At 42.0% G+C, this 15470-nt stretch overlaps 1 protein-coding gene across 5 annotated transcripts in view; it reads left to right on the top strand.

The window, feature by feature from the left end:
* The window catches only part of neto1l (neuropilin (NRP) and tolloid (TLL)-like 1, like), a 76731-nt gene that overhangs the window by 38817 nt on the left and 22444 nt on the right, over positions 1-15470 (top strand). For all 5 annotated transcript variants that reach the window (XM_076888115.1, XM_012917946.3, XM_076888114.1 and 2 more), the window contains exons 5-6: positions 13981-14022; positions 14252-14379. In XM_076888115.1, coding sequence (XP_076744230.1) covers positions 13981-14022; positions 14252-14379 — 170 coding nt within the window. The remainder of the gene's footprint in view (positions 1-13980; positions 14023-14251; positions 14380-15470) is intronic.

The following is a 15470-nucleotide window of genomic DNA, read 5'->3' as shown; positions in this document are numbered from 1 at the left end:
TTTTGAATACTGAAAAGATAACAGCTTATGATCCAAATGCAACATGGTGAATGGTCTCAATCAAGGGAGAGGACTATGGGACAAAAAGAAGCCTTTAGAGGTTAGAAACAAACGAGATGACCCTGAGTGTCATGTTTTCCCTGCTGAAGTGTCCTTGACCAAGACACTGTATCTCTGTCTGCTTAAAGAGCTTTTCTATAGTGGTTTTCCTTATGGAGATCAATAATGTATCGCATGAATCATAAATTCAACCACAAGGACAGAGATTCCCCACCTCTTGTAATTTATATGTCTCTGAAAACGATGTAACAGTCAGTTCTGCTGACACAGGATTTTTCTTTTTAAAAAAAGACACATTTCTGGATACTGATCACCTCCACTAGGAAATACTGAGGGTTAAGTGCTTTGCTCAAGGGCACTTGAAGTAGAGGTGGTAGTCACTAGCTGCTTTGACCTGTATGGATTTTATTTTCTCAGCTACAAGCTCATCCTACTCCTTTAAAGAGTATAATTTTACATTTGCAGGTCAGTGACATCCTAGCCTATCATTTTGTGCACCATAAGCACAAGTTGAACTCTTTCCATCTGTCTTTTTTCCCCTTTGCAGACTAGCTCAATACAGTTCTTAGCAGGCACATTGATGTGTGGCACTGGGATACACATCAGTGCTAATCACTGTTTGGGGCAAAGACCCAGCTCACTGGCCGTGTCACCAGGGTGTGGTGAATCCTATCAGTCCCCAGCAGATATTGCCCCCCACTTTTTCTCAGCTACTCCTCTGTATAGTTGGGTTGTCATCCACAGGGTCAACAAAGCACTGTTGAGTGTGTATTAGCTATATGGCTAATCTTTACAGCTCCGTTTCATTGAAAGAGGCTTTCACAATAGGCTTTTGTTTGCTCAGGGAAACAGTCCAGCATGTATTTTGCCTTTATAGTTGAAAGCTGGTCAAACTGCAAGAACGAAAAGTGCACTCAAAACAGGAAGCCGTGAAATAACGACACCGGCAATCGTCTCTGCCAGAATTGTTCTTCAGATTGAACTGATTGAACGGGCCAGACTGTGGAAAATCTTTTGTTTTCAGGCCCTGACTTTCTCACTCTGCCTCTTCCTCTGCTTGTCTTTTGAACTCAATCCTCAGCTACGGCTGGTGTGATTAATGGCAGCCATTCATTAACTTGATCAACCACTTTAGCAGAGATTATTAATCAGATGCTTATTTAAATGTCACCACCGAGCAGCTGAGAGGAAATGAGGCCACTGGGAAATTGAGTTTTCGTGTGTGGGCTGCTTGTCTGTGTGTGTGTGTGTGTGTGTGTGTGTGTGTGTGTGTGTGTGTGTGTGTGTGTGTGTGTGTGTGTGTGTGTGTGTGTGTGTGTGTGTGTGTGTGTGCGCGCGTTTGCGCACTGTGCATGTTTACTTGCTGGAATATTTCCTCACACTGCTAACCTTGAACTCATTCATATGCTGTTATACATGCATTTGTGGGAGCAGCTAATACTGAAGGGATATGTAGCAATGGAGCCTAATGTTCAATTCCAAATGAGACGCATTGTGTCTCATTAATAAAACATTTTGTTGTGCCTGCATTATGAAGAGCATTACAATACTTATGGGATTGTTCAGTTATTAGAAATTCACACCTCCTGACAGCTTTGCAGGGCTCTGCTTCATTTCTATGTGTGGGCCTAAAGTATAGGCTATATGTGCTGTATATAGAAGATTTATAACATTTATCACTAAACATGCTGCCAAATAGGGATAATCAGGACCTACGTATCATTTGTTTCAGAAAGTTTTACCACAGCAAATTCGTAATGATTGTTTTCGTGTCCAGAGTTGCCACTGCCAAACTGCTAGTACAAACATGTTTTGAGGAAATGTAATGAGCAAATTTGAGCTGGCATTTGCAAGCTGCTCATGTTTGCTTTCACATACAGTCCAGACCGTGTGTATTTTCACAGCTACGTTTTTTTTCCCGCTCATTCGGGGCTGTGCTTCAGCGCATTCAGTTTGAAATGAAATATTGGATATTACACTGAAGTCCCTGGTCTTTGCTAAAATTTGAGCAGGATTATGCCAATATTGAGAGAACTGTGTGGGAGGTATTTTGACACATAAGGGCCAGATTTTTAGGGATCTAAGTGACATGAAGTCAGAAAAAAATTTAATATTCTGTGGAGAAAAAAAAAGAGCAAAAACTTCAATGACAGCCTGAAGTCTTTGACACACAAACCAGGCCCTTTTATCTTCCCTGGTGTTGCTCACACAGACCTTCAGCTATTGCTTATTGTGGGGAAGTTTTTTCCATGCGTGCTTTTTTTATACAATGAACTCATCTATTTGTGGATTTTAAAGTCGTATTCCTTTACACGGTCACATTGTTACTCCTCACAGTCAGAATAAGTTTTCTGTGGAAGCTGTTATCACAACCTTTAGTTACTTTTTAAAAAATAAATGACAACTAAACACCACGTGTATATTTGCAAGTAAAATGTGTGGCTTTGTGTGACCTTTAGATGTGCTTTTTTAAAAATCTGATGGTTAACAGTGTACTTTAACCCAAACGAAGATCTAACCCTAATCAAGTAGTTTCTGTGGCTGTGTGAACAAATAGTTCTAGCGCCTGACTTTCTTCTTGTGGCTGCTCCTTTTAGGGGTCGCCACATCTACCTTTATCTCACCCTATCGTTAACATCCTAATTGTTGTATGCCTAAACGTAACTAAACCAGGAATAAAAATGAAAGCAAATAGAAAGTGTAAGCAGAAATTAAAAATACTCCCAGACTGGAGTCTCCCAAGTGAATGTCTGGTATGCTTGTGCCACCTTCAGCCTTCCTGCCTTTAATGAAGAAGCTTATGCTTGGCTGCTAGTCTATTCGTTGCCTCACTTCCTCTTTTCCACTCTGTAAAGCCGACATCATTGCTGCAGTCCAATGATCTATCTGCCCGCCTTCTTTAAGCCAGTCAGCCTCCACTCTGTATACTTTAACTTGCGCTGCTCCTCTTTCATTCTCCCTTGCAGACTCCTTCGTCCAAACCACCCCCTCCCCATCTCCGGGGGGTCTGCCCTAATTCCCATCACCACTAGGATTTCATTCTGCCGTGATGGGCCATCAGAGTCAAATCACAGAATACCATAATTGTGCAGAGTTCCTCAAATATTCAAAGACTCAAACTGAAGTTGAGACCTGGCACTTTGTTGTAGTACTTTTTTAAGTAGCCAACTTAGCATGCAGATTATAGCTTCTGTGAATTCTGCTCTGTCTCTGGGAATTGCAGTGGTTGTGCTACCTTCTCTTTTTTTAACCATACCTGTTGTACATATAATAATATGCAAAAAAGCTGTTTGTGTGGTTAAGATTAAACTGTACGCTGGAGGTGTTTTTCTCTTTAAGTTGCCTGTGAATGAAGAGCACATATAGGACTTAAAGTCTGCATCCCAGGCTTTAAAGTGAGCAGTTCTGTGCTGCAAAGGGTAAACGCAGTAAGTCCCAGATTACACTTAGACTAGCTTTATGAAGTGAGGAGAGGGTGTGGCCAAGTGTGGATGTGCTCTGAATCCAGCTTGCTTCGAAAGCATTTATACGATAAAGCAGGGCCTTTAAAGACACTGCAGCGAATATGTCTGCAGAGAACGCACAGATCCCACATGTCAGCTGTCTGAGCTGAAATCTCTATTTTATGATATTTACCTTCAGTGTAGCAACACACAGAAAGAGCCTTCTGAAATGTCCCATTCACAGTGTAATCAGTATTAATAGTGCTGGTGAGCTGATGCATCCAATTTAACAGGGTTAAATCAGCTGCTGTGGAAGGAGTACACTTCTTCTGTATATGCTTCATGAATCATTCCATCAATCCATGTAATTGATTAAATTGATTAATCAGCGAGGGCAGAGAAGGTGATGGATGGCGAGAGGGATGGGACCCATCAGAATGAAATTCAAGAGCTGAAGTTTAAAAAGGTCAAAGGTCACACAAGTGACATTTATAGGCATAGCACCCTCTTCGTTCTTGATGTTAGGAATAACCTTTATCAAAGGTTCATGAATGTGTGTGTGTTTGCCCGAATGTGTGCGTGCATCGCCATAGATACATTCCACTTAGGTTTCTTGCCCCTGTGATCGTGTTTGGGTAAGTGATGCCAAAGCCCAATAATAAATCTGCGCCGCAACTATCATCGATGACCTGAAGGTTACAGTTTCATTAAGTGTCTTCCACTTTGATTTTCTCATCCCTCATGCCCTTCTGCTCTCCTGCCTGCCTAACTCCCCACTACACCTAGTAAAGATGCTCTGAGAGGCAATGTAGACACGGATAATGAGAAGGGGGGGGGGGGCTTTCATAAGTGGTGCAGTCAGCAGGCTTTGAGGAATGCATTGACATTTAAGGAAATATACTGATTACCTTTCTGATCAGCCTAGTTTGTTATTGATCCTTGCCTAGTACACGTCTGCGTGTTTGCAGATGCAGCGCCCAGATGAGATAACAGTTTAACTCTGTTAATGCCTCTTATTACTTGATAAATGTTGATATCTATCATAACATAGTTTTATATTTCAGAGTCTATAATTACTCCATCTTTAAGGTGATCACGAGTTAAATATACTTGCCGTACTAATTAACATCAGACCTTTGCAAGTTGGCTGATATCCACACCAAGGCTGCCTCAAAGTCAGTCCACAAGAAGAAGAATCAATGCATCATATTTTGTTTATTTCAAACTCCCGTGTATGAGTAAACAATACCTGCTTGTGTGTGTGTGGATAGAGAGCGAGATCCTCCTTTTACATTCTTGTTTTTCATTATTTATAGTATATGTAAAGATAAAATGAGCTTAAACGATCAATGGAATAAAGATGCTAAATGGGCTCTAAATGTGTGGTTTTTAACCGTATACAAAAACTAGGCCACACCGCTTTCATTTGCAAATTTAACAAATGTTATATTACATTACAGCAAATTCACATGTTTTTCTTGTAAAAGGAAAAAAAATCACTCATAATATTGAAGCATATGGCATCTTTCACCACTTCTCCAGATGGAAAGACGACAAGTGGGTGGATTTGTTTGAAATGTACAAGCAAAGCATTGCTTTCTCCAAAAGACAAAAAACATGTTTACTACCACTTAGCTGTCCAAGGCCAGAGGAGCCACTTTTAAAATTGCGTGGTATTCCCCATTCAGCTTTTTAGAGATTGAATCATTGAGCCTAAGTTGAAAGCAACAATTAATCAGGAGGGAAGTGTAGTAAAAGCCTCAGGAGAAACTCTTGAGTACACTCTAAGCACGTCTCCTGACTGCTTTTGTGCTCACATGAATGTTTTACTGTCCCAGACGGTGTTAAAGTGCCAAAGAGGGTTGGCAAGATGGCGTCGTAGCGCGAACACCCGTCTCGCTGTGCTCCGGTGAGGTCCCCCGATTATCCGTCTAAAATACGTGTTCACCTGGTGAAACGTTACAAATGTGCGTGGGAGTAACTCTATAATGAGTCTGGACGACTATTTTTCTAAAATGCCTAACGTCAGGTCTAAGAAAAAGACAGCTCCGGTTGTGCAAGCTAGCGACATTGTGGGTCCTATGGCGGCTGAGCCTGAAGAAGCTAACGCCAGCGACACAGAAATCTCCGCTGACGCTGAGGAAACTGGGAGTGATATCGACCCGAATATCCTTGCGGCTCTGAGTAAGATAACTGACAGCATTACAACTTTATTGGATGTTAAAGTTGATACTGTGCTGGCCGCAATCCGTGAACAGACGTCTCGGATCCAGGCTCTGGCGACACGGGTGGGAGACGCCGAGATACGGATTTCAGGCGTGGAAGACACGGCAGGTGTATTGCAGGCGAAAGTGGCTCGACTCGAAAAACAAGTAACTGACATGGCAGACCACATGGACGATTTAGAGAACCGCAGCCGCAGATGTAACCTTCGCCTGGTCGGGCTTCCCGAGGGCACGGAGGGAAATGATGTTGTCGCCTTCATGGAGTCATGGCTCCCCTCCTATCTCGAGCTCACAACTAAAAATGGGAAGATCAAACTAGACCGCGCTCACCGCTCTCTAGCACCGAGGCCGGGCCCCAGCCAGCGCGCCAGACCCATCATTATGAAGCTTCACAACTTTGCTGATAAACAACGTGTGATGGCCGCAGCTCGGCGCCTGGCTACGCAGCCGAACCAACCAACAAGTCGGATCAAAGTCTCCTTCTTTAATGATTATTCAGCGGCGGTAGCCAAGAAACGCAAGGCTTTCGACGAGGTGAAAAGCTGCCTGAGGAAGAAGAATGTGGATTATGCGCTTCTCTACCCCGCCACACTGAGGCTGTTTGCCAACGGCAAGGAGAAGAGATTTAACACACCGGAGGCAGCTGCGTCCTACGCGGACTCCTTTTCTTCACACTATGCCTTAATTAACCGGTGTGAGTACTTGCCGAATCTAGGCGTATATGACTCTTTTTTTTCATCCTCGCTGCTTATAAGCGACCAGGTGAAATCTTCCACCCCATCGGGCACCGGACGGACTGTGTTTTCGTCTATGGGTAGGCGTGAGTTACGCGCGTGCAATGCCCTTTGGCTTTCCCGACGGGCAGGAGGAGATTGGTTTTTCCCTACATGTTTAGTAGGGCTGTTGCCAAATCACTGTTCTTTGAATGTTCCGTCACACAGCTCTTTCATGCCTTTTTTATTTTTATTTTATTTATTTATTTTTTCAACCAGGGTGTGGTGAACCCTTTGGCTCAATATGCTTTGTGTGATACATGAATAAGTCTAATAATGAGTAGGCTGCGAATATGCACCTGGAATGTACGAGGGGTTCACAGCCCTATTAAGAGGAGGAAGATATTTACTTGTCTAAGAAAGGACGGTGTAGATGTTGCTATGTTACAAGAGACACATCTTGATAATAATGAACACTTGAAGTTGCAACAAGGATTATATGGACAAGTGTTTTTTTCACCCTTCACTACAAGAAGTAGAGGAGTGGCAGTGTTGATTAGGAAAAATGTACCTTTTGTAGTAACTGATTGCGTTAAGGATCTGAAGGGCCGCTACGTGATAGTCAAAGGGATTTTGCAAGGCCAAAATATCTTATTACTGAATGTTTATTTTCCACCTGCCCACCCAACTACCTTTCTTACCAAAATGTTTCTGGAATTAGCCCCATTTCTTCCTAACTCTACCGTTATTATTGGTGGTGATTTCAACTTAATGTTAAATCCGCTTATGGACAGATTTCCACACAGCATTGCAACTCCTTCTCCTCAGGCCAAAGCGCTTCATGCTCTATGCGACGAGTTTGGACTTGTGGATGCTTGGAGATATACTCACCCCTCCGATAAGCAATACACATTTTTTTCGGCTCCGCATAGGTCCCAAACTAGAATTGATTACTTTTTTCTCCCGAAAACTGACTTAGGTTCAGTAGTATCGTGCGACATAACAAGTATAATCATCTCAGATCACGCTAGGGTAATCATGGATCTCGATCTTAAAGCTGCGCTTCATAGGTCCCGCCACTGGAGGCTTAATACCATTATTCTTAAGGATGAGGAATTTACCTCTCACTTCTCTGCAGAATTTAAAGCGTTTTTGGATATCAACACCCCCTCAGCTACTACTGCCTCTGTTTTGTGGGAAACATGCAAAGCTTATGCGAGGGGCCTAATTATTTCGTATTCTGCGACAAAGAAGCGACAACGGATGGAGGAACAAAAATCTTTAGAGAGCGAATTGATGGATAAGGAGAAAACATATATTGCCTCCCCATCACCACCATTATGGCAAGAAATAACCGCACTCAGGTCAGCGCTGAATTGCCTTCTTACCAGAGATGCAGAGAAGAAACTTAAATACACCAGACAGAGGTTCTACGAGCATGGAGATAAGGCCGGTAAATGTCTGGCGTACTATGTTAAGAAGCGCGCAGAATCGAATACCATTGCAGCGATATCTGATGAAGGTGGCCACAAGATATATGAAAACAAACTGATAAATGACTGTGTTAAGAAGTTCTACGAAGCCTTGTACTCTTCTCAACAAGTCCCGGAGGGGGTGCAGCTGATGCATAATTTCTTCACCCAATTCGACTTACCAAATTTGTCAGAGGAACAGAAGACTGCCCTTAACAGCCCTATAACTAAGACCGAAGTGTTTAAGGCTATTAAATCACTGCGAAGTGGAAAGTCGCCAGGGCCTGATGGCTTCTGTTGTGAATTTTATAAACAGTTTCGGGATATTATTGTGGAACCGCTTCTTGATATGTTCAACCACTCCTTCATTACGGGTGAATTCCCGCAGACACTGAAGGAAGCCAACATTTCCCTAATTCTAAAGAAAGGGAAGTGTCCTGATTTGTGCGGATCCTATAGACCTATAGCCCTCTTGAATGTAGATAGGAAACTGCTTTCTAAAATTCTGGCCACCCGCTTAGAAAATTTTTTACCTGTGCTGATAAGGGAGGACCAGACAGGCTTTATAAAGGGTCGAAACTCAGCCACCAATGTTAGACGCTTACTGAACGCTATTGTAGCTTTCAAGCAAAAATCTATTGACGGCCTGGTGCTTTCTCTCGATGCGGAGAAAGCATTTGACAGAATTGAGTGGTCTTATTTGTTGTATACTCTGGGCAAATTCGGCTTAGGGGAGAATTTTATAAAATGGGTCAAAGTTATCTACAATAATCCACAGGCAGCAGTCCTGACTAATGGACTTAGGTCTGATTACTTCAACACTCATAGGGGAGTTATGCAGGGCTGCCCCTTATCGCCCCTTCTATTCGCTCTGGCCATAGAGCCTCTTGCTGAGGCCATAAGGGCAACGCCCACAATACGTAGTTTAGAGATTGGACAGCTGTGTCATAAAATAACCTTATACGCGGACGACATCTTGATTCTTTTGACTAACCCTGTAACATCCGTACCCAGTCTCATTGAGGTGATTGACAGGTTTAGCCATTTCTCTGGCTATAGAATCAATTTGGCTAAGTCAGAGGCCATGCCTCTCGGTACTCTTTTCACAATGCCGGCTACTGTTCCTTCCTTTCCTTTTAAATGGTCTCCTAATGGATTTGTGTATTTGGGGATCTTTATTACCCCGTCTCTCGACCAATTGTACAAAGCCAACTTCACACCCTTATTTGGCAAACTCAAACAGGACCTAGAGCGGTGGGCGTCACTTCCTGTCTCCTGGCTAGGACGCATTGCCCTGATCAAAATGAATGTGCTGCCCAGGCTATTGTATCCTATCCAAATGATCCCCGTCTTGTTCTCTAAGAGAGTACTGAAGGACATAAATGGTTGGCTCACCTCTTTCATCTGGAACAAGCGCAGACCCAGACTCAAGATGGCAGTGTTGCATCTGCCAAGCTCCAGGGGCGGTTTGGATCTACCTAATATTAGATTGTATCAGCTTTCTGCCCATTTAAGATTTGTGAGCGACTGGGTTAGGGGTAAAACCTCAATCTGGTCGGATATTGAGACAGCTCTGTCACAATGCAAACTGAGCGATCTATTATTTTGTAATGATTTTAACGGAATTAAGGCCCTTTGTACAAATCCTGTAACAATCAACACCCTAAAAGCGTGGCGAATTGTCCGCCGTCTTGAGGGAAGATCGAGAATAACATCAACCTTTACCCCTATAATGAATAACCCTGCTTTCCCTCCGGGTTCTTTGGACCCCGGCTTTCAACGATGGTCTGATAAGAATATTAAGTCTCTTGGTGACCTTTTCTCGGGTGGTGAACTCATGTCGTTTGAACAGCTTACCAACAGTTACGGCTTGCCTAGACAGGATTTCTTTCGTTTTTTGCAAATACGACACTATATCACTCACAATACAACCCTTGCTGAGCACCCTGAAGTATCTGATGTTGAGAGGGTTTTGTTTGGGCAACAGCTGACGGTGTCTCTGAGTTCATTTTACCATGTGCTTAATGCTTTGACTACCACTGATGCGCAGGGGATTAGAGGTGTGTGGGAGAGGGAACTGTCGGTAACCATAGATGAAGATAAGTGGGATACCGTTTGGTCTCTCGCAAAAAGGATTTCAATTTGTACTCGGACAAGAGCAATCCAATTTAAGATTTTACACAGATTACACGTATCCCCTCACCGCAGACACCTCTTCAGCCGCTCTCTTTCCCCTGTGTGTCTTAAGTGCAAAACTGATGTAGGGACTTTAACTCACTGTTTTTGGTCCTGTTATAAGCTTCAAGAATACTGGGCTGACATTACAGGTGAACTGGGGAAAATCTTCCACGTTGATATAGAGATGGACCCTTTGTCCCTGATTCTAGGTCTTCCAAGTGACCGCCTAAAAGCGGCGGCCAACAAAAGATTGTATAACACTCTAACATTTGCAGCCAGGAAAAATATCCTCTTACAATGGATCAACGATAGGACTCCCACTGTCTGTGGCTGGCGCAAAATAGTTTTTGAACTGATTCCTCTGGAATACCTCACACACGTTATACACCACAGTGTGGGTCAGTTCTATGGGATGTGGCACCCCTTTTTGGACTATATTGGACCGGACCTTTCCGCTATCTTATTCAAAGGACTACTACACACGTGACCACCACCCGGGCGCTGTAAGACTGACTCACCACCTCTTGTATGTTATATTTTGTATTTTGTATCTTGTATTATGCCTTATTTAAGAGCTGTTGTGTACGTTTTGTGTTTGTACTGTTTTGTTGTTCTGTGTCTACTGTCGAGACACTGTCGTGTTAAAGGAAAATCTGCAATAAAAACAATGATGAAAAAAAAAAAAAAAAAAGTGCCAAAGAGAGAAGGGGTTTCGGCAGCCTTGCTACATTTGTCACAGGTATTCAACAGGCTCGTCTTCTCACCATTTGGGGAGGTTCCCATCTTCTGAATCTGTGAGAACAAAGCAGAAATTGAGCCAAGAGTGCCTATCTGAATCCTATCTGTTCCATCATTTGACTCCCTTTTTTTATATCACCGCAGCACAGGCGTCGGTGCAATGTTTTTCCGAGTCCGAAGTGCTCACACTCAAGTACCGACTCATGTCTAGACAGAAAAATTAGGGCATACATACAGACAAAAAAAAACTTTGACATTTAGACAAGGTGTTCACGCTGTGCAATCAGACCTCATTTTCCACACAGAGCTCAGTCAATGGTAGCCATGTCTCGATTTGGCAAGGAACAATCAGATTTAATGTGAAGCCTTTTTTTGTGTTTCTTGTTTCTGCAGGCTCTATCCTCAAAAGAATGCAGCCCGAAGATCACAGCTAACGGCATATCTTTGAAAGCCCAACCGCTCTGTTACTAGGCTGGAATAAAATGGGGTCTCTGGGAATGTATTGTAATTCTGTGGAGGTTTTACATCAAAGAGAATGCTGTATTTCAGGGCAGGTGACATGCAGTGGTGTAATAGTGGAATGCTGCATTAGAAAAGTAGCCTAATAACTTCATTGCTCTTTCCTTTTATTGAGAAACAATCATAAATAATCACACATCGCATGAATTTTAGACGCGTTTAAGCTTCACCGGTTTGTGCTTATGAAATTCTGATAGACTGAAAAAACACACACAAACCTCCTTGACAAGATACACACACTGAAATGATGATGTGAAAGACTAGTGAGAGTGTTCAAGAGTCAATTTCTGTCTTCTGTGAAGTCATCTGAAGAGTGATATTGAGTCTTTGGGGATAAGAGATGAGACTGTGATGTTGCGCTAGCAGGAGGAGGGAACACAGCTCAGAAAGGCTGGCCTTGTTGATGTAATTTATTGCAACATTATTCAGGAAAAACTGCTAAAAAGCTCTCACTTGAAGCTGACTTTTTAAACTTTGCGTGACACGTTTCTTATCACGTACAGCTGGGAAGTTGAGTTTGATTTTTGTTCTGAATATGTAAAAGTTTGGTGGAGGATTACCGTCACAGCCTCGCAGTCTGCTAAAATTTTAAAACCTTTCTTTAGGACACATTTAATGTTTCTTCTCTTCCGTTTAGGTCTGTTAAGCCTCAGTTATGCTTTGTTCTGGCACTGCTAAATGGAACAAAAATGAGACTTATGTGGTGAGCTCAGGGGAGCCGAGCCCAAGAAATGTTATCTTTGCTATATACTTTCCAGAGGCTTACAGCGTCATCTGCACAGGAAGCATTCATCTGAATGTCATGAATTACTGGATACGCATTCATCCACTGATTTGCAAAAAATGTAATCTAACCTGAATTGCTTTGAAATATAGCTAAAATAAGTGATGTTGTGTGTTAGCTAATGAGCTATGCTAGTGCTACCATTATCCATGCAAGCTATCTGATGGTTAAAACAAAATTCCAACCCGAATGAACATTTTTTTAAACACTGGCTATCTAACTGAGAAAGATTCTTCAGCTCTGACATGTTTGTGCATTTAGCTATTTGTGTTCCAGTAGTAAAATTAGAAAAGTGAGGATTTGTTATGCTTCCTAGCAAGGTGGAGTCATTCATCTACCACTAGCAATACAGCGCAGTACCAGTTTTCAGAATCAGAATCAGAATACTGTATTGATCCCTAGGGGAAATTATTTAAAAACAAATGCTTTATGCTTTTAAAAACACTTCTGCAACCCGTCGTGGGTAGAGACTGGTCAGGGCTCTTTATATGGCTTATTTAGCAGGTCACAGATCATAACAGATTACAGGTTTCGCAGTTTTGCTAACATTTGCATGCAATGCTGCCATCGTGGATTGTAAAGTCAGGACTCTCAAAAGTCAGGATTACCAACATGGACCTTGAAATGCACCCCCAAGCAGGACATTTTTTAAGAAACGCAAACATCTTCATCATAAGTTACTAAACACAATTGGTCACCAATTTAAAAACAATTTTTGCCTTTTAAGGGTGTACTTACGATGTGATTAATAATCGTTGATGATCTATAATCGAACAGATTTTTTTTTATCACAGTTAATTTTGATTTTTGTTTCTTTAAAGAATAATATTACATGATGCTGGTTGCATGTGATCTGTCGCTACCCAACCCTGATTGTGAGTAAATACTGACTTGACGGTGACCTCATGTTGGCATCAATAAGTTGGCTGCTACACTTCACAAAATCATCACCTGTCTTGGTTTAAAGCCAATTACTGTAAAATACAGCTGCAATGTCCTGATAACAATATTGAATTGAAGCACAAGCGTGCATTTGCCTCAATCCTCCAAATCGTTTGATTTTATTCAGAGCAATATCTGACAAACATATTAAGAGGTTGTTTTATTGTACTGCAGGACTTTGCATGTGGGTGGAGTAGATTTCTTTTTGTAATTTTATCAAACTACTCTAAGGAAACAAAAAAGCGTTTTTCAAATACTCCACAGATTTAAAAAAAAGAAAAAAAAGAATTGCCGCTCAGTTTAGTTTATTCATCCTGCTTTATCAGTTTCTAAAACGTTGGTCCTTTGGTTCAATGATTTCAGCTAGACTCGTTATCATGCATGCCCTGCAACGGTTTGTGAGCTCACACTTTCCAATGTTGTAGATGTGAACGTGCTAAAATGACAAACTAAACAACTGTATAGTAATTAAAATGCTAGCATGGTGATGTTAGCATATAGCTTAGTGCGGGTTCAGATAGACAAATAGATACTGGAGCACTTCCCAGTTTAAAACATTAATGGCACAGCTGCCTTAACAGTGTTGGTACCTGTAGTTAAAAAAATATTTTTTATGTTGCTTTAATGCTTAATCCACCAGTGCAAAGTGCAAAAGTCACACATAACCAGATGTTATATGGAGAATATCTGGAGAACTTCCTGTTGGTGACTTCAAAGAGGAAAAAGCAGCAAAGCATTCAGAGACGCTGAAATAATTTATACGTGAGGACAGCAGTTTGTTGTCTTTGCAGGAAGTTCCTCAGTACATAGATAAACCTTGTTGTGTTTTCCTCTGTAATGATTTTGATTTTGTAATCATATATTAAAAAATAATTTCCCCCTTCCTCTATTCTGCTCTCTCCTCAGATCCAGACTTTGGAGACATGGGAATACCCCCACCTCTGCCCTGTAGGTACACTCCCTCTCTCTCCCGCTTTCTGCTTTCTTTCTCTCTCTATAGCCATTCTTCTTCTCTTGTCTCTCTAAAGTGTATTTATGCTGTTTTACTATCACTTATATACATACTGTGTGTTGGTGCATGTGTTATACCTCTTAATCATCGGTGTTTGTCTGCATGAACCACACATGTGTGCATGCATTTGTTTTGGGTGTGTTTATACATATGCGTGTGTTTCAGCCTGTCAGTATGACATGGTTGGCCCAGAAGGTATCGTCGAGTCTCATCAGATCACCAGAGACGGAAAGGCCGGTGCCACAGAGGCCGTCGACTGTAAATGGTACATCCGTGCCCCGCCGCGCTCCAAGGTCAGTGACGTAAACTACGCTCCCATCAAACTGTGAATTTGATTTGAAGCCAAATTTTGAAATGTCACATGAAATAAAATGGAAATGAAATTGTGTCCCCATTAGCTGAGCTGATGACAGCACAACATAGTTACATCAGAAAGACTAATGTTCAGCTGACAAATCCTGGATGTATTCCTTGTGAAATTTCCGGCTTCTGTTGAGATATTGAGGATATTTTTTCTTAATAATTATCTGTTTCCTTTCTATATTTCGCCACACAGGCAGTAAGATCAGGGGTTGCATCAGGAAGCTTTGATATTACATGTCAGTTTGTCTGCAGCTGTCAGCAGTATCCCGACGAGAGTGTTTGTGGCTGGGGGGAGGACTTGTTTCCCCGCTAGGGTCAGACAGATAGGCAGAAGGGTTTATTTGGGGTCAGGCCCATTTTTTTAATCAGTGAGCTGTTGCCAAGAGGAATAGAGGGAGGGAAGAAAAAAAAGAGAGCGCTGCAGAAGGAGAGAGGACTGAACAAACAAAGAGAGGCAGGAAGCGTTACCATTGATAAAATAGTGTTGGGTTGCAGTTTGACCCTGAGGCCTGCAACAGCCTGCATTTGTTTTCCTCGCCTGTGTTTTGCATATACAAATACAGGACATGCATATACATGCACACCTTTGCTCCAACCCCTAATACACACTAGACATGCTTCCTTATCTACTAGAGGTACCTGTGCTGCATTAATGCATGGGATTAAGTGTTTCCTAAGGGCAGAGCAGCAGTGCAGGAAAAGGCTATATTTTACAAATGCTACCACCTCTCATATGATTCTATATGGTTTGATCCTGTACATCCATGACTGCAGTAAATCTGCTGCTCAAATAGTGTTGGCCCTCTTCTGAGTGCATTTGGGGGGTTTGATTTGATAGCATAAGGCCACAATTTTACTTTGACTTTCATGGTTAGAACAATTCTTTGAAGGGCAGGAAGGAATTATGGTGTCTGCATAGTTAAAATGTTAAAATATTTGATCTCCCTCGTAATACTAAAACTATAAATCGTGACATTAAATAAACCCATGTTTTATATTACAGTGTCTTTTGGATCTGCGC

Source organism: Maylandia zebra, linkage group LG9 (genome assembly GCF_041146795.1).
Source record: "Maylandia zebra isolate NMK-2024a linkage group LG9, Mzebra_GT3a, whole genome shotgun sequence".
In the NCBI taxonomy this organism is placed as follows: domain Eukaryota; kingdom Metazoa; phylum Chordata; class Actinopteri; order Cichliformes; family Cichlidae; genus Maylandia; species Maylandia zebra.
Note: the sequence above shows the minus strand (reverse complement) of the source record. Positions and strands in the feature narration are given on the sequence as shown.